Source organism: Sus scrofa, chromosome 16 (genome assembly GCF_000003025.6).
Source record: "Sus scrofa isolate TJ Tabasco breed Duroc chromosome 16, Sscrofa11.1, whole genome shotgun sequence".
Lineage (NCBI taxonomy): Eukaryota > Metazoa > Chordata > Mammalia > Artiodactyla > Suidae > Sus > Sus scrofa.
The window spans coordinates 61,527,821-61,547,897 of record NC_010458.4 but is presented as its reverse complement, the minus strand read 5'-3'; the positions used below and the strand labels follow the sequence as shown (position 1 = coordinate 61,547,897).

Here is a 20,077-nt window from a genome sequence, read left to right as displayed (position 1 = left end):
TGGAGATTCCCAGGCTAGGGGTCTAATCCGAGCCATAGCCTCCGCCCATGCCAGAGCCACAGCAATGAGGGATCCGAGTCGCATCTGCAACCTACACCACAGCTCACGGCAATGCGGGATCATTAACCCACTGAGCAAGGGCAGGGACCGAACCCGCAACCTCATGGTTCCTAGTCGGATTCGTTAACCACTGTGCCACAACGGGAACTCCTGTTTATTTATTTATTTATTTTTGTCTTTTTAAGGCCACACCATGGCACATGGAGATTTACAGGCTAGGGTTTGAATAGGAGCTGTAGCCGCTGGCCAATGCCACAGCCACGGCAATGTAACAGAATCGAGGCATGTCTCCAACCTACACCACAGCTAAGAGCAGCACTGGCTCCTTAACCCATGAGAGAGGCCAGGGTTCGAACCTGAATCTTCATGGATGCTAGTCATATTTGTTTCCACTGAGCCACAAGAGGAACTCATTCAAAGTTCTCATTTAATCTTCAATTTTTAGGTGTGTGATTCTGAAGTTCCCAGGTTTTCATTGTGTTTACCCTACTTGTTGTCTACTAAGTTTCTTGGATCTGTATGTAATATTTTCACCAGTTTTGGAAAAATCTTTGACTGTATTACTTTAAATATGTTCTGTCCATTCTTTCTGTCTTCTCTTTCTGCATTACTTTATCAGGAGGCTTTATACTGTCTTGGAATTTCCAGGAGCTCCATTTTTTTTCCTTCAATATGCTTCTCTGTGGTTTTTATATCAGATAATTTTTATTGACATGTTTTCAGTTTACCAATCATTACTTCTACTGTTATTATTCAATTGCCAATCTGATTTAAAACCCACATATGAATTTTTCTTTATAAAATTCAGCTCCAGAATTTCTATTTTGTTTTTTAAAACAATAATTTCCATTTCTCTTTTGCGAGTCCCTGCTGTGTACATATTGACCACGTAAGCATTATGTCCATGTTCAAGTTCTTGAAAAAAATTGATTTAATTCCTTATTTGCTAATTGCATCTCAGATTTGGTTGGTTTACATTAAATATTATTTTTAGATGTGTTTTATTACCCTATATTTTGTATATCTTTTGATTTTTTACTATGTATCAGCCATTTTATACATTTTTTATGTATTATCAACATTCTGATTTTTAACACTCCTTTGAAGAATGTTTATTTTTGTTCTATTAGGAGTTAAATTATTAACAAATTACCTGAATCTTGTGCAGGATTAGTTTTTTACTCTTTTCAGGTTAGTTTCAGTTTTGTCCTTAGGCTTAGAGCAAATTCTTAGTCTAGAACAGAAGTGTTATGGTCCTTCTAGGGTTTTCAAGGAAAGTCTGAAGTACTTCCTATGACTCTCACTTGATAGAGTTGGATTCCAACTCCAAACTCAGTATCCCCTTCAGGGAATGACATTTGAAATATTGGCTCAACTTTTTTCAGTCTTACATCATTTGTTTTCTTCTAGGCTTTTCTGCGTCTCTTAGCCCGTTCCATTCAAAAACAAATCTCTAAACAAATTTGCATATGGATCTGGAGTCTTATCTTTCTGTTGTTATTTTCTTTCTGTTATTTCTCCCTTAATTTGAGATACTGTGGCAGCTACAAGTCTCCCCTTAAATCTCAAACAGTAAGATTATTGCCTCCTGCGATTCTGACTGTTCTGTACCCTTGCAATTGAGGGTTTTCCTGGGATACAAGACTTTCCAACCTAAAACCAGGGAAGTTCCAGGCAAGTAAGGAGAAATTTTAAGTGTCATCAGGGAAAACCCCAAAATCCTAGATCTCATCCAGTTCAGTTTCTTCCTTTTATGGTCAGATTTTCAGTATTTTCTGCTTTTGGTAATCTTTAGTACCTTACATAGTTGTTTATTTAGTGTCTTAACCACCACTATAAATGGCTATAAATGTTATCTGCAGGTTAGTTAGTCTACTGTATCATTACCAGAACTAGAACCTAAGTAATTTATTTTAATTCTGCCAGTGATAGGAATTTTGGTACCAACAACCAAACTGATGTATCTTGTGAGCTTATAATATACTTCTGGGTATAGTAATTATAATAGTAGTGGTATTAGTAATAATAAAAATACAATATCAAAAGTAAAAAGTGAAACTTCATTGAGGGAAAATTAATCCACCAAAAAATTCACCAATATATTGACAATGCCTTGTTTGAATAAAAGGTTGCAGGTGGTAGTTTTTTCTTTCTACTTTTTAATAATTTTAAAATTTTCGTGTAAATATATAGGTGTATATATACAGACATTGCAATAAAAATCTGAACGTATTTGTCAAATAATAGTTATTTTAATATGAATCAAAACATATCTTCTTAAACAAGATTAAATATAGCTGAAAAGTGATTACAAAGGAAATTACTAGTTGAAATCTCTTAAAATACTAGTGAATACATGTGTGGCAAAATCTTAGAAAATATATTAAAACGCTCTTTTTTTTTTTTTTTTTTTTTAAGAGAACAGCCACCAGATAGGAAAGATGCAAGAAGCAAATTGAAACTTACTAGCCAGGAATAGCACGGTTTAAAATTGCACCCAGATACTATAAATAGTAAAAATTTCCTCTATTTCTTTTACTAAGCTAGGAGGTGTTCCATTATTGAAAGAGTTTAACTTACAAGGATCATTACAGATAGGAATTAGAATTTGAATTACTGCTTTATGAATATGATAGCATGGGGGGGAGAAGCTTACATTGGAAAATAGGAAATGTGTTCGTAGAAGACAAAATTGTCACATCAGTTTATATTTGCGACTTAATGGCCTGCATATTTGTCTGGTTTGGCCTCTTTTGTATTTTAAAAATTAGGACATTGCTCATAATTCATATTCCCATTTCCTCTGTCAACTCTGACTGGAACAGAGCAGTGTCGACTGCATTCAAATGGAATATAGTCACCCTACTGTGTGTGGTTTCCACCACTTTACACACTCACAACTAGCCCTTTTCTCTCATGTATCTCACTTGCTTAGTTTTTGTAGGCATGTCAACATGTAAGCCTTGGCCTCCAAAAATATGATAAAGTGTCTTCACTAAAAACCAATATACCATTGTTAACAACCTATGCTCTTTTTGGCATAAATAGAAGGGCTCAAATTCCTCACAATACAACAAAGAATAAAAAAATTATAGGGGCTCCCTGGTGGCTCGGAAGGTTAAGGATCCAGCATTGTCACTGCTGTGTTATATGTTCAATCCCTCTCCTAGGAACTTTGGTGAGCCAAAGGTGCAGCCAAAAAAAAAAAAAAAAAAAAAAAAATACAAAAACAGGGATTGGCTTTTGTTCCGCCTCTAATTTAATCACCAATGAAAGAAGCCAGCTGATGTAGCACATGAATTTTGTTTTAATTGGATTTTGTTCAAATGCCATAAAATAACTGCCCAAGTTCTGAAGGCATGCAGGTTTTCAGATGTGTCTGTTAGGCTGTTTTTGCTTCAATGTCAGAATATGTCTCTTCACCCTGAAGGAAACCACCAATATTTCTGTGTTCCTAAAGTGTATTTATGGTTGCAAATGAAGTGTGGACCTACTCATTCCATGCACTATTTCTATGCCTCCTGGACTCCTTACTCAAGTCCCTACCTGAAAGGCTTTGTTCTTGTAGAAAAGACACTGATTCTGAAATGGCACCATTATATTCCAGGAGGGGATCCAATTGGTCCTTTTCACCTGTACTTCTACGTGAGCATCTTTGCTGTGGTCCCAGTTCTGCAGGAACCTTGAAACACTCCTCCATTCTCGTCTTCATGATGAGGAAATGAGGTTTCTGCCACGGTGGATGAACTAGGTTGGCATAAAGGGATATCTCCCATGTGTCAGTATCCATGGTAACATTCTAGGCAAGAAAGCAGTATGCTAACACCACTCATCCACCCCAGAAACAACAGTCAGTAACAAGAGTCAAATCCTATAGAGGAAATAGAAATCTCTTTATATGGATAAATGTCCTCTTTACCCTCCTTTTGCCCAACCTCCCTTCAAAAAGCAGCCCCCTATCTTGTGGTCTGTAGCCTTTATTCATGCTGCTATTTCCATGTAGTTGTATTTTTCAACCTTCAGATACTTTGTATCTTTATATTTTCACTGGCAGTGGAGAGCAGAAAAGGGAAGAGTGAATTCTGGGGAGAATAGATTCTTCTTGTCTTTTAATTCTGTCAATGTTTTCTCCTTTCATTCAAAGTGAAAATTCATCAAAGCTGTTTTCTTACAGGATGGTTTACAGAGAAACAGCCACTCCTCCCCCACCAACTGCTCCCCCTCCCCCTGGGATGTAACCATGATTTCTGAGACTGCATGATTTTAAATAAGGGTTCTTGGACGACCTAAAGAGACAAACCTTCTGTCAATGGTGATATAGTAGATGAGCTTGCTAAAGCATCTCTTATCCCCGTGAAATGCAGCCCTAGCATTCTCTTGTGTGCAGTAAAGGGTTAAAAGGCTCTGGAAAGACACCACGCATGTGTTAATTCATGCTGCAGCAGCGGGCATCATTTCCACTTTGACCTCAGAGTTAATCTGCATGATAGTTAATCACGCAAAGACTCTAGTATTTCTTTCAAATACACACACACAAGCATATACGCACAAAACCCTCCGCTTTCTGAAAGAAAAATCAAAACAAGGCAAACAAATAAACCTAAAATGATGGACCTGGGGGAGTGTGTGTGAGTGTGAGGGGCATGAGTATGTGTATGAGTCTGCGGGAGGTTCCCTTTCCTTATTTGTCTCCCGCGCCTCTCTCAGTACCCTCCCTGCCTCAATTATATTATTCCCCCAGACTTAGAAGCTGCTCCCTGAGCTGACGCTTTGATGGTATCTGCAAGCGTTTGTGCTGATCTTATTTCTGCCCCCTGAATATTAATTCTCCCGAAGCTGGTAGCAGTACAGCTCCCCAGTGACGAGACCTACTAGAGACAGGAGGGGGGAGCCACCATCAGATCGTAAGCATAATAATAATACAAAGGGGAAGGATTCTTCAGCAACCTAGAGGCTAGAGGCGAGGGGAGAAAAAAAAAATGAGTTCGACAAATATATGGAGCACAGGAAGCTCAGTCTACTCGACTCCTGTATTTTCACAGAAAATGACGGTGTGGATTCTGCTCCTGCTATCGTTCTACCCAGGGTAAGAGATGCCCTTTTTGGTGTCGTTTTGTTCCAGAGATGTGGGGGGAGGGGTGGGGACAGAGGAACTAGGGAGACCACCCAGATTTAACATCCTCTTCTAGGATTTGGGGCTTTATAATTTAGAGGAATGTGAATATATGGAGCGGGAAAAGGTAAGAGGAAAGAGGAAGGTCACTTTCATTTATGTGTTTATTTATTGGGTTTTATTTACTTGTTTTAGAATGGTAAAGCCAACGTCGTAAAGATTTTGTGTTTGAGAAGTAGCGTTTTGATATTACTGCAACCTGATGTCTAGGTGGGCTGTGCTGATACATGCCGGCATTTGAGGCCATGTTGGAGGCGTTTTGGGTGGGGGTCTGGAGGAGAAAACTGCAAATGGGGTCCTGGCGCACAAGAGAGAGAGGTGTGTGGGGCGGAAGGGGGGAATCTGTTCCTGTAACCAAAGTATTGCTTGCTTCTGCATCTGGGCATTATTAAAATCAGTCAGCCAGGTTTTCTATTCAGCTCCACTGACCTGGCAGCAGACTCCCTGGTGGGCTAACATGGTTCAGCACCAGGGACAGCAGTCCTGTCAGGGCCAAATGGAAAGAGGTTTGTCTAACCCTATTGGGCAAATGTACATCTATACAGGACATCCATATAGTGCAGAGAGAAGGCCAGCGGAGCCAAGGAACACGAATGACGTCTGGGGACCCTGCTCTGAATATCCCTACCCCACCCCCCATGAGATAAGAGGGTAACCACTGGGCATGTGGTAGAGAATGTAGTTAATGCATGGAGGAATATATGTCTGGAAAAGATTGATTTTGTTGCACTGTTGAAAAATATGCTGAGCCAGGTGAATGTGATGCCAAAACTGTGAAGTTATACATTAATGTCTTAGAGCCTTGTTGCACTGAGTAGAAAAGATGGAAGGAGGAGTGATGGATTCCCCAAAACCCTGAGCAGGTGTGTGTTCTGAAGTGTTTTACACCCAAATATTTTGAACTTCGTTGCACCAGAAGTAGTAGGGAAATATCCCTTCACATGTAATTCATCATTTATCTACCCACCAAAACAATCCCCTCCCACAGTGCATGTCATCAGGAATTCCATCCAAAACCAAAGAGAAGTTAGAGGGCCATTTTACTTATACTACTTGTACTCTTCTGTAATGTCACTCTGAAATAAGTATCTAAAAATATTACCCCAAACCCCCTCCTCCAAAAAGAAGAAAGAAAAAGAAAAAGAAAGAAAAGAAAGTAAAAAGAGTAAGAAGGGAAGGAAAAAATCTAGCTAGAAAAGAAATCAAGCCATTGCCCTAAGGTTTTCCTGTGAGTAGGCACTCTTATGGAGTAGTTGTAACAAAGGGAGATAAAAGTAATAGGGGTTAAACTATTATTTCATTTTATTAAAAAAATTACTGTTAACTTCTCTGGTCCTCCTTTTCTAGGGTAGGTAATGGGAGGTAGAGATTTCTGATTTAAAAAAAGAAAAAAAAAAAAAAAGGGGGAGAGAGAGAGAGAGACCCAAGCAAGAGGAGTAGAAGCTTCTCTTTGTGTTTTCTAACTAGAGAGAAGGGCCAGCCTAATTATTCCATCACTTTTCATACCTTCTTCCTTTACCATAAAAATAGAATATAGTTTCTTTAAGAGTGTAAGATTAAGTAGGTTTCTCAGAAGAGAGCCTTTTATTGGAAATGATTGTGTACAATACATGTTAGTGGAATACTGCAAAAACAGTGCTTTAATTAAAATTAATAAACATTATTTCCTTATTTAATGCTGTATACAACTCTTGATTTGTTTCAGAAATTAGAGAGTTTACAACTGGTTATTGATAGAAAATATTTTCATGTTCCTAACATTTATGAAACCTGTGGATTAAAATTTACTCAATACATGGGGAAATACATCTTTCCCTCCTATTTATACTCATCTTAGTAAACAACATTATAACTGAATAGATGAGGACATTATTATATATTTTTATCCCTAGTGGTTTTATTTTAACCCAAAATATGCAATTCATTATTATTTAGAATAGTATCATGTTTAAGATGTCTTCTTGTTGCAAGTCTCACCTTTTCTTTCCCAGTATCACATAAAAAGTAAAATTATTGATACATTTTAATTTTCAATTTCTAACATAGTAGCATAATGAGCTTTTTAAATAGCTCTAAATAATGGGTGTTAAAGGTCATATAAACTCTCCAATAGGAAGATTTTTCCCAGTAATGACAGAGAATGGAGTCATTGCCGTTTGGTGCAGAGAATGTGATCTGAGTTTCTGTTTGCTGCACTCAAAAAAAAAAAAAAAATTTGAATGGCTGAATAGAGCTGGATGGAAATATGAGCTTTCATCTCTGAAGCTGATCCTGAAGAAGGACAAGTGACTAGAAAAACGTGGAATCCTAGGAGATATTTGAAAAAAGCTTATTGGATAAATAGTGGTAGTAGAACTACCTAGACAGTTGAAGGGAAATTAAACAAAAATAAAGAATATTAAAATTACTTTTCATTTACATAATTCCAAAGAATAATTTCCCCCCTCACTAAAATGACTAAATTCAGTAGAGTGTGTCTCTACAAAAGTAAAACAAAGAGTAATATGAAGCATTGAAATGAGAATATTAATAGTTTAACTATTCCACACATTAGAAGAGATATAATTTCTGAAATTCAAAATTATTCAAATTGCCACATGTCTTATATGTAATGCTGTCATATGAATCATTCGGGAAACTTGCTAAACTTGTATGATTATTAAATCGTGCAACCTTGTTACCTCCTGTCTTTCTAAATGGTGCACTTAGTTATATTAGAAAAAGTAAACTCAGCATATTTGATTGCTAAGTGATGGACATATTATTTCAGATAGCCTACCCTAAGGCAAATACCTATCTGGAAAAAAAAAGAAAAAGAAAAGAAAAATACTGTTTACCCATTGTTTTCCAGAATCCAGCTGGCTACCACCCCCTAGACAAAACATCTGGATTTTAGGCAGGAATTTGAAAAGCAGCTTTTAATTTAAATTAGTTACATAACTTACACACTCAATTTAGAATAGAAAATCTCAAAATAATTTAATTATAGAATATTTCATGGTAGAGATCTGTTCTACACAATTTAAAACTTCATGTCAAGGATTTCTGCTAAAATTGGAAGAATGTTAAAACTGACTTTAGAGACTTGATCTTTGTTGTAAATACTCTGTTACTAGGGCTGTGGTTACTTCTCACCATCACAACTTCCTAGTCATTCTAAGACATATTTTCTACAGTTTAAATACGAGTAGGCTTTACTGGAATGACACATACTTGTTGAAGAGGAACAGAATTTGCCATCCCAAAATATGCTTTTCTGGCATACAGATTATTTTAGGCTGATTATTTTTAAAAAACAGCAGACACACAAGAAGCTTGAAAACAGAGTGGAAGTTATCTTTTGTAAGAGATATTCATGTTTATGACGGAAATCTCCATTTTTAAGGTTAACTTTCTCCCTGTCCCAGAAAGAAGTGTTTGGCTAAATCTCTAGAAACTCAGTGATGAAGGCAGGGACTTAAATCTTTGTAACAACCACCCCCTCATTTATTATGCTTTACTTGATAACTCTCTGTACCTGGCTCCCCTGACTCCCCACATCTTTTGTTGTTTTTAGCTTGAGATAATACTTAAGGTAATGACTTGGGCAATTCGAAGGACTTTAGCTTTCCTGGGTATCTCCCATGTATACAGGAAATACACATGTGATTACATTTCTGCTTTTTTTCTCTTGTGAATCTGTCTTTTTATTACTAGAATGTCTAAACCAAGAACCTAGAAGAGTGAAAAGAAAATTATTTTTCCTCCCAAACACTGTGCTCCAAAGTACCTCTGCTAAATTCACTGATCACAGAAGACTGGTAAAAAGTTACAATTAGTGATGTTAAGGAATTGTTTGACTACCACAGGTGTCAGCATAGTTTAAATGCTTCAAGAGTCAGGATTTCCGTTGGGATGATCATATTACCTATTCAGGTAAATGTGAAAGAAAGAATTAATCCTTCTGCTACTGGGTTGTAAGAGATCCATGTGACATCCTCAAAGTCGCAATATAATAATACCAATTTCAGGCTTTCCTGAAATTCCTTGCACATATCATGGAACCAAGTTTTTAATATGTAAATAATATATAGTACAGATTTTAACTGAAGTATACAAAATTATATAATGTATGTAAAACCGTAACATATATTTATTATATATGATATATATACATATATGTGTGTGTGTGTATATACACACTTAATATTTACTAAAATTTCTGATGTAATTGTCATTTGCCAGACTTGGAAACCAAGATTGTAGAGAGATTAAATAACTTGCTTAAAAGAAACTGATGTTTAACAAAATGACAAATATATGTTTATGTATAGATATATAATTAGCACTACACATATTTATAAACACCCCTTACCATCCTGGGGTTCCTGTCCTATGTCCATTGGAGGGGTGCCCCAAAGGAACAAAGGCATGGCTCTAACTCCAGTTTGCAGCACTAGCTGGTAATAGTTAGCAGGGAGTCACTGTAAATGTACCCATGACCTGCCAACAATGTTGATGCAGAAGGAGATTTCTCCTCTTTGTGGACGCAATTGTGAAGAACTTACCCACTACTTCACTTTGTCCCAGACCCCTCTCCGCCAGCAGGATCTCAAGAAAGATTTTCATCTCCTTGCCTTGTTTCCTGGGCTATAGCTTCTTTGATCTTAGTGTGTCTTTTGCTTACCATACTCTTTCTTTACAAATAAAAGATAATTTGGAGTTCTCTCAAAATAACTTTTAAAGTGTGTGTATATATATATGATAATGGTAACTGGTTATATTTTAGATCTGTCACTAATTATCTTCTGAATTATATTTTGTTGTTTTCTGCTGAATTTTTTGATCAGTTTCATTTTGTCAACACTGTTTTCTGATAAGGGGAGTAACTAGTCTAGATTATTAAGATACTGATCTATTTTAATTTGTGTAATAATCTGATTCTAGTTGCCAACAATAGAAGCTAGAACCTTACATGTACTCAGCCCACTGAATAACTGAAAATAGTGAATCTTCATAGTAGTGTGATTTGAGTTCTTCAATCTAAATCAAAAACTCCATATTTAAATTTATTTTGATTGAAAGTTCTAAAGATATGCTTAGAAACAATCCACTATTAAGTTGTTTTGAGTTTAAGAACATATTAAATGACATTATTTAGACTTTAGAAAAAAATATGCTTAGAATATTTTCTTAATAATTATGAGTAAATAAGGCATAGTTTCATCTGCAATTCAGTCATTACCCAGAAACTTAACTGTTACTTGGGATCTCATTTTCAAAGAAGAGACCTTGTCCTCCATTGAGAAAATTTATAGGATAACTTGCTCAATATTGTCTCACAGTTTTCCTATAAAAATTCTTAGAAAAGGGAAAGATAATATTGAAACAGCTATAATAAGTATTAAAGTAGAAATAATGTATGTGGATATCTCTGTCTTCAAAATGTAAACATTTAAAGTTGACATTTTTTATCAGCTCAACCATAGAAGCAACAACTTCTATTAACTTTGGTATGTGGAAACAATAGCAAAGTGCTTACATTTTAATTTCTAGAGGAGTAAGAAGTAACCATTTCTAGAAACTGGCACTTTTTTTTCTGAGAATATTTGCATGCACACTTTTGTTCTCTCTATAGCCTTTAAGTTAGATGAGGAAGATTCTATTTGATCTTTCTAATAGCTGTTAAAGATGAAATATGGAGCAGTTAGGGGACTTGTCCAAGTCTTTTTGAAAGCAGGATTAAGACTTCTCTAGTTATATTCTTAGCGCAATACACCACACCACTCAAATGCAGTCACCCTTTTTCTTTGTAAAAATAAGAACATACTTGAATTGTTTTGAGATATAAAAGGCTTCACCAGTTTGCTTTTCTGGGAGGACTGTTTGCTATTTATTTCTTCCATATTCTAGAAAATATGTTTCTTTCAAAATGAAATAAAAACCTCCTTTTAAGTTTCATATTAGTGGCTTAGGGTAAAAATAAAACTTAACTCCAAATCGCATTAATATGTATAGTATTATATAATAAGAGGGCAAAATATGGTAATAATTCTATATCATTATAAAATCATTATGTAACTCTATAGATAAAGTACCATGTAAATGCTAAATAAATAGCACTGATATTACACTCTCCACCCATTCATAAAGAATACCATGTGAATGCCAAATAACATAATAGTGGGGAAAACAAAGAATGCTTTTTAAGTAAAGGTCCTTTGTGAAATTGAAACCCTGCCATGAACTCAAGTTTAGTAGTAGAATCAAAGGCTATGTAGTGAGACAGATATATGCTGATATCTAGAATGTATATAGGCATATTTAAATAAAATGGCCAAAAAAACCTGAATATAATTTGTCAATATAATTTTGGTAGGAAGAAATAAATGATTCTTACTTATGTTCTTTTTTGCAGGTTAACAATCCCTTTTTATAAATTGCTTCTGAAAACACATTTAAAGTACAAAAAGGGAAACAACTCCAGATATAAACTGTACCAATGAATTTTTAATTATTCATTAAATGAATCCATGCTAGAAACTGGGTATATAATTACATGAAAGCAGAAGCCATGATGTCTGCCATCATGGAGTTTGCAGTCTCACAGGGTGCCAGGCAATGAGCAGACAAGTGTGTACGTAATTATTAAATTTTAACTCAGATAAAGGCTACACAGGAAAGTCATGGTGCTATGACAGAATATTTCAGCTTTCTAACTTGGTGAAAGTATAGGGTGGAAAAAATGAGATCCACAAACTAGCTGAAACTGATCTCCAATCATCTAATTGGCTGGTTTTAATACTTCCAAATTCTTTTCTTGGTTATAATAGCCTTCACTATTTTTGCCTTTAGTTGGAGAGGTTTTCACTTGAAAATGAGTGGTATTTTTTGGAAGAAGAAAAGTGGTGAACATTTTTTTAATGTCACAAAAAACTATTTTTCTCTACTATTAAAAAATTGGATAATAGACAAGAACTATATTAAGAACAATAAAATACATTATTTTAACACAAACTATATTTACTGATCAATGGCCAGTTAATGTGTTTTTGCTACACTCCCGCCGCACAGTAGTTCAAGTTACATGTACATAAAATTATACATATTTTCCTACCATCACCTCCAACTGAGGTATCTTTTTTGATTCTTTGTCCATCCAACTATAGTCAAACAGGGAAAAATAAAATACATGACCATCTTAAATATACATACTAATTGTGAGCTTCAATTAATCTCAGACTTGGGTACAATACAATAAAAAAATACGTATATAGTATTTAGGGGATTTTTAGAATTTAATGAAAAATACATTGTATATGGCCTATAAAAAATGTGCACAAAAGATTTTAGAGCCTCAGTAAATTTTCATTTTTTATAAATTATTTTTTGGTAAGGGAATAGATGCTTACAATTTTATGTTAATAAATTATCAATTTTTTAAGTCTTATTTACCTATTTTCTTCTAGTATCCCTCTCATCTTGTTATTAAAATAAACAAGTGTGTGTTTAGTTCATTCTAATAGCAAGATGTCCCATTCTTATGCACATACAAATCTGTGGCCTTGGATAATTCCCTTATAATATCATAGAAGAATAATTTTTCCATCTTAGAAATTAAGTGAATATATATTCTTGTTAAATTATTCCAAATGAAAGAACAAATAAGGCCACTTTATTTTTTTTAATTTTTTATTTATTTTTTGTCTTTTTAGGGTTATACCTGTGACATATGGAAGTTCCCAGGCTGGGGGTTGAATTGGAGCTGCATCTGCTGGCCTAAGCCATAGCCACAGCAATTCGTGATCTCAGCTATGTCTGCACCCTACCATAGCTCAAGGCAATGCCAAATCCTTAACCCACTGAGCAAGGCCAAGGATCGAACCTGAATCCTCATGGATGCTAGTCAGGTTCATTAATGCAGAGCCGCAATGGGAACTCCAAATGTCACTTTAAGTGTGAGCTAGCATTGAGATATTTCCTGTTTTTAATAGAAAATTAACTTCCCCTAGTATTTTTTAGTAGGGAAAGTTTAAAGTGATAATTTTTAAAGCCTCTGACAACATCTTGATGATACAGGTAAAAATTATCATTAATCAAATCATTTCCTTTTTACAGATGTGATAAATTGAGTAATAAAAAAATCATCTCCTTTTAACTTAACATTTTAAATTCAATCTCCATTCTTTTTTTAAAATTAGTTCTTAATAATTTTCCAAAAAAACTCTTGAATTTAAAACGTGTACATTTGAAATTGATTATTACTCATTCACTTCCACAACAAATTAACTACTTAAATTATTTCAATAATTACCTCATAAACTTCATAAACCCCTACTTTATCAAGTTATTAGAAAGTATAAAAATTTAGACATTTTCAGTTTATTCTACACTCAGGTAATTTTTATAAACTAAACTATCTTAGGGAAGTCCCTTAAAACTATAACCACTCTTTGCTTTGTATCTAAAGACATTTCATTGATATTGGTATATTGTAACCTGTAATATTCACCCCTAAAAATGTGGAGAGTGAATGATAACAGAAATATACCTGCGTTCAGATGCAATTAGTAATTTAGCTATCTTTGTAGTTCCTGACTGTGGCACAACCGGAGAGGCAACATCTCGCGAGTTCTGGGATGCAGGCTCCATTCTCACCCAGCACAGTGGTTAAGGATCTGGGCATTGCCACAGCTGTGGCTTAGGTCACTACTGCGGCTCAGATCTGGATCTGATTCCTGACCCAGGATCTCCATATGCTGTGGGGCGGCCAAAAAGGAAAAAAAAATTTTACTCTTTAATTTTAATTGTATGCTTTCCATTGTGAAATGATACTTAAAATATGCTAGAATTTCACCCGATTTATTGAACATGCTTATTCTGGACTTAGATAGATATGGCCTAGAAATTATGTTTCTCTTTAAACCTCACCTGTTGAATCTCTCTTCCCCACACCTGGACAGTATACAAGGTAAATCCCATATATTTTCCCTTCATCAGAGTTTATAATGATCTCATTTTCAGGTAGTAGGACTCATCAAAATTGATTCCCCTACCTCTGATTCACTTGAAATTTTTTTCTGTTCTCTGATCAGGCCTGCCTAAGATTTCTACAGCCTACTTGACACTGTTTCTTCATTTTTTTGGTTTGTTTATTATTATGCTGCTTTTGGTTTTTTCAAGACTGGGGTGAAAGGAGAGAGGACAGAAAAATTTGCAAAAACATAGTACGTATCATACTTTCTGGATGACAAATGCCTAAATGCTGAGTCATTCTTTCATGGGATTGGTTGGGTTCTACGAAGACAAGCAGCTTCTTTTCTCTTCCTGGGGATCTTGAGAACTGCACAGTTCTCTAACAAATGTCCTGCTCTGTGGGGGCTGCTCCACTTCCCAAAGGTACATCCACCCTTTTTGCTCACATTGTCTTGCCAGGTAGTTTTTTCGAGATGATTTCAGCATGATTATATTTCTGACATCCATTTAGCTCAGGAGGAATGCATGAATAAAAGAATGAATGAATAAATAAAATTTATTTTATTTTCAGCGAAATTGCTTTTCAGGTTCAGAAAACGAAGGACTTTCTCTCACATTCACTCTTGGTTTGAACAATTGTTCAAACCAGCCTGTCACCTTTAGACTTTTTCTGGGAAAGAATCAGGCTACAGTCATCATTTGAACTGCTTAAATTGTGGAGAATACAGGTCAAATTAGGCTAAGAATTCTCTATCTACTCTGTTCAGACAGCAATAAGAAGCAGATGTGTAAGCGTTCTGCTTTGGGGCGAGATAGGCATTAAACACAATAGTCTCCCCTAGATAGTAGACATCTGTGAGGGGGTTTCTCGACTTCATTTTTCACTTGCCTTGAGGTAGAGTTGGAGCAAGTATCACTGTGAGGAGGGGATGTGAAACTGCACAGCTCTTTCTATGCTTCAGCCAATAACCTTCTTCCACAAGAACGTCTCTCATTGAACCCTTAAACTTCTGTTCTATGGCCCCGAAGTGGGAAGGAAAAAGAACCCAGGACTGGCTTTTCGCTTTCTCTATCAAGTTCTGCCTCTTCTTGGCAGTCTACTGCATTTCTGTTACATGAGAATGTAACACTTCTCACCTTTTATTCTCTCCTATCTGGGACATCAGTTATGATAGCAACAAGGAAAGTGTATTTAATATTAGCTTCCCTATGCAGTGTGTTTCTTCAAAATATCCACAGCTTAATCCACTTCCCTCAAGTCTTTGATCAAATGTCGCCTTCTCAATACCTCACTGGCATTTAATGTAATACTGTAATATATTGTAATATTGCAAATGTCCCTCAACCTGGCCTCACAATTCCTCTTATTCTCTCTATGTTTTACTTTTCCTTAGAATTTACAACCTCAGTAATTAAGTAGAAAAAAATTTGATGTAGCTCGCTGATGTATTACTTTCAATTTTTATTTTTCATCTTCCTCAGCTAGAATCCAGGATTGATGAGAGCAGAGATGCTGTTTTGTCCACTGCTACACCCCACGCTTTAGGGAAGTGCATTACCCCTAATAGATATTCAGTAATTACTGTTTAAATAAATACAAACCATATGTCCTTTTCCCTGAAATTTATCTTGTCTTAAAACAGGAAGAAGAACCATTGTATCTTTTCCATAGTATCTCTCTCTAAGTCTAGCATATATGGCTGCTGACCAAACCAGAAAAGCAAACAAGTCCTATAGTGTAGCTTAGTCCTAAGAGCATAAGCTATGGAGCCACATTTGACCAGAATTCATATTTCTGCCCCTGACCTTTTCTACTTGAAGGCCCTCAGTTAAATTTACTTAACTTCATCCATCCTCGGTCTCATCATATAAAAAAGCAAGGTTATTTTTCATTACTTCCTGGGATAGTCCTAGAGACACAAATAGCCTCTTCACCCATATTAAACTTGAAATTTGGGTAAAGTACGGGAGAGGGTTTTCTTACTAAAAATTCTGTAACCCTTCAGTCCCCTGCCTTAATTTGTATAAGATGAGAAAATTGAGTAGAGGTTCCTATGATTCTGGAATGTCTGTATTGTTCATTCTTTTTGGAATAATATTATAAACTTGATAATATTTCTAACACATGTGGATTATGTCCCAGTAACAATGAAATATAAGCTGACACATGGGGCTCTTTTCTGAAGACAACTTCTTTAACCATATGCAAAGAAAAGAGAACTGATATTTTTCTATTCAAGCTCATGACTTCATTTTGTGTGTGTGCTTTATGGATCTGATAATGGAGTAAAATTCAACATCATCTGTCACCTAGGTTACTGCATCAGCCACCTAAAGTTCCTTTCTGACGCCAGTTTTGCTGCCTTCTGATTCATACTCCACACAGTAGAGAGACTTTTTTCTAATAAATACTCTGTTAAATAAGGACATAATTGAGATTCAATAAACTGTTCAGAATTTAAGTGTACAGTTAGATTTTTTTCAAATGTATGCATTAGTATAACTACCACCCATATGTGCATATACATATATACATTAATTTCTGTCAACCTTGTAGGTTTTCCTGTCACTTTGAATTAATTACCCTGCTACTCCCCCTCCTTCCTTTCTCCTTGAATTCAGATTATAAATAATCTCCCAAGCAAATTCTTAATAGATGTTTAAGTATCAGTGAAATATTTCAGAGGAGTGCTGATGCACATAAAGGGGAAATTTGAAGATAGGGGCTTACACATTCTGATTTAGATGATCTGAATAGTGTCCTCAATTCCTAATTACTTGTGAATCACATTTTAATTCCCACCCATTGAGTTCCTGGCACTAGGTCACATGCAGAAGTTAGAGCATTAAACAATGCAAACAGTCCTTGATTTTGTGGAATGTATATTCTAAAATAAAGGCATGCTTTTAAAAACACTGTATTATACATACTATCATATATTGCAACCATACTTTTAAACATACTCTTGTAGGTAATGTTCTACCTTTATTTTATTTCACTTACTGCCTCTAATCTAAGGAAATTTGTATAACCAGATGCATATTTTACACTCAACCATTTTTTAAATCCACAATCCATTTGATTCTGTCCATTTTCCCTCTGAAACCAGCTAACATGGATTCTTGTTGAGCTCTAGTACACTATGTTACATGTGGAATGAGAAAAAAGGCAAAGTAGACAAACCTCCCCCTTCTTGCCTCCTACCTTCCTGCCATAAATAAATATGTATTGTGTTCTTATTGTGTACTTGTTTTGCACTGTACTAGGAAGTGGAGATAAAACAGTGAGAAAAACAGACATCCTCTTAGATGTTGCAGTCCAGGGACAGGCAGACAGTAAACAAATAAACAAATTTCAAATTGTTGTAAATAATGAAATTTCTAAGTGTGGTATGATGGAATTAAAAAAAAAAAAGAAAAATCAGGAAAGGTCATTTCTGAGTAATGGATAAGAAGTTGAGCTTATAAGATATTTTAAAAATTTAGCCATGGGCTTTCTCATCATAGGTAACAGAAGGCACAATGGTCCTAAACTGAGAATAAACTAGATGTGGTTGAGGTTCTTAGAAAAAAGTCCAAATGGCTGTAGGACAGTGACAAAGAATGAAAAGTCAGGATATAGGATTTGAAAGACAGAAAGCTGCTTCCTGTTGGATAGCCTCACAGCCATAGTGAATATTTTGGATTAGGGGGAGTACTTCATATAATAGTACCTTTAGTTTTACTCTTATGGAAGAACTGTGCCTCTGTGATTTGGATAATGGTAGCGGTTGCAATTTACCTATCAATTTTAAATTGCTTAGCAATTAACTAACCTGTTGACTTTGAACTTCTTCAGAGTTAAATATAGTGTTGTTCTACATCTTACTACAATTATTAGGATCAAGAATTATTAATTATGCTATTATGTCAAATTAATTGAAACAGTTATTTTTTGTAGTTTATTATGGATACCATAAAATTATGTCATTTCGAAATCATTGCACTATATTTACCTAATATATTTAAACATTTATTTTTATAGAGATAGATACCTTGCATCTAAAAATTGGTGAAGGTAATTTCTTAATTCCAAATTAACACATTTGGAAGCAGTTATTTCCCTGAGTGATTTTTAAATTTTAAGAGATTCTCTTAGAGAACATTAACAAATGTACACATATTCCCTGCCCATAAAATAGGGAAGGTAATATTCCTTTTAAGAGTCTGAAAGAGTTATAAAAATCTATGTATTAAAAAAGTACCATTTTATTAATAAAATTTTCTTTCTTCTCAGAAAATTTTTAATTTTTAGGTTCAGTTACCCTCATACTTTAGCATCAGGAAATTTCACAAAATTTTCATGTCAAAGAATATTTTGAAAAATTTCATTGATTTAGTTTACAGCATAAGAGTTTGTTTTTGTTATTAAGTTAACATCAAGCAAAACTGACCTTTATTGGTATACAGTTGTATGGATCATAGCATGCATGTAAATTCTTGTAATACAGTATCCCAAATCAGGATACTGAACAGTTCTATCAGCCCCACCCCCAAATCCCAAAGGCGCCCTCCCACTACTCGTTTGTACCCACACACTTTCCTCCACTTAACTCCTGGAAAACTGCTCTCTTATTCATCACTATACTTTTTCTTTTCAAGAACATTGTATTTGTAGAATCTTACCTCTCACTTAGCATAGTGCCTTTGAGCTTCATCTGTTAGGGAGATGTCAATAAGCACATGAAAAGAAGTTCGTCATTATCAGCCTTCAGGTAAATGCAAAAAAAAAAAAAAAAAAAAAAAAAAAAAAAAAAAAAAAAAAAAAAAAAAAAAAAAAAAAAAAAAGTTCATCATTATCAGCCTTCAGGTAAATGCAAATTAAACCACAAAATGATCCTACCGCCCACTGATCAGAATAGTAAAATAAAAACAATGCTGAAAGACCAAGTATTGATGAGGATGTAGAGCAACCAAAACTCTCATACATTGCCAGTGGAAATAAAAAAGGAGAAACAATTTGGCAACTTTGTGTAAGATTAAACATATCTCTAACATGTTACTGAACAATCTCACTCCTGTTTGCATGGGAGAATTGAAAACTTATATTCTGGAATAATAGCTTTTATACTTATCTGATTATTTTTCAGAAATGCTTACAAAATATGATCACATCAAATTTTCTGATAAAATGGTTTTATTTTGACTTGAGAGTGCACTCTTGATTGGATTAATCAGAAGTTTCTCATTGGTGGTGTGATCTGCTTTGATACATTGCTGGTCATGTACCTGAGGATATTGGAAAGACTGGAAGAATAATGATAGGGAAGTTGCGTGGAAAAGCATGGATTCTGTCTTAAGCTCATTTTTCCATTTGTGCAATAGGTTTGCCGTCTCTTCAAAAAAAGAAAATTTGTGAAAATATAAATGACGCAAACTGGCTTTTTTTCTATTATATAAACTTTCAATTTTTCTATGACAGCAGCACGCTGCTTTATTTTTTTATTTAAAAAATTATTTTGGAGTAAAGTTCATTTACAATGTTATATTAGTTTCAGATATTCAACAAAGTGAATCAGTTTTATGTATATATATATATATACACACACACACACACTGTATGTATATACGATACATAAACACACACATCCATTCATACATTCTTTTTTCCCATTTAAGTTATTGCAGAATATTGAGTAGATTTCCCTGTACCATACAGTAAGTCCTTATTATCTATTTTATATATGGTTGTGTGTATATGCTAATCCCATCCTCCTAATCTATCCCCTCCACACTGCCCCACACACAGGTTTCCTCCCTTTTAGTAATCATAAATTTGATTTTGAAATCTGTGAGTTCCTATTTTATAAATAAGTTATTTTATATCATTTTATTAGATTCCACATATAA

At 34.9% G+C, this 20,077-nt stretch overlaps 1 protein-coding gene across 3 annotated transcripts in view; it reads left to right on the top strand.

The window, feature by feature from the left end:
• Positions 4,523-20,077, top strand: part of GABRG2 (gamma-aminobutyric acid type A receptor gamma2 subunit) — a 101,754-nt gene continuing 86,199 nt past the window's right edge. For 2 of the 3 annotated variants that reach the window (XM_003359825.4, XM_003134087.4), the window contains exon 1: positions 4,523-5,146. In XM_003359825.4, coding sequence (XP_003359873.1) covers positions 5,040-5,146 — 107 coding nt within the window. In that variant the 5' untranslated portion in view covers positions 4,523-5,039. Of the gene's footprint in view, positions 5,147-5,168; positions 5,301-20,077 lie in introns of those variants that run through there. The other variant, XM_021076713.1, reaches the window with a different exon arrangement.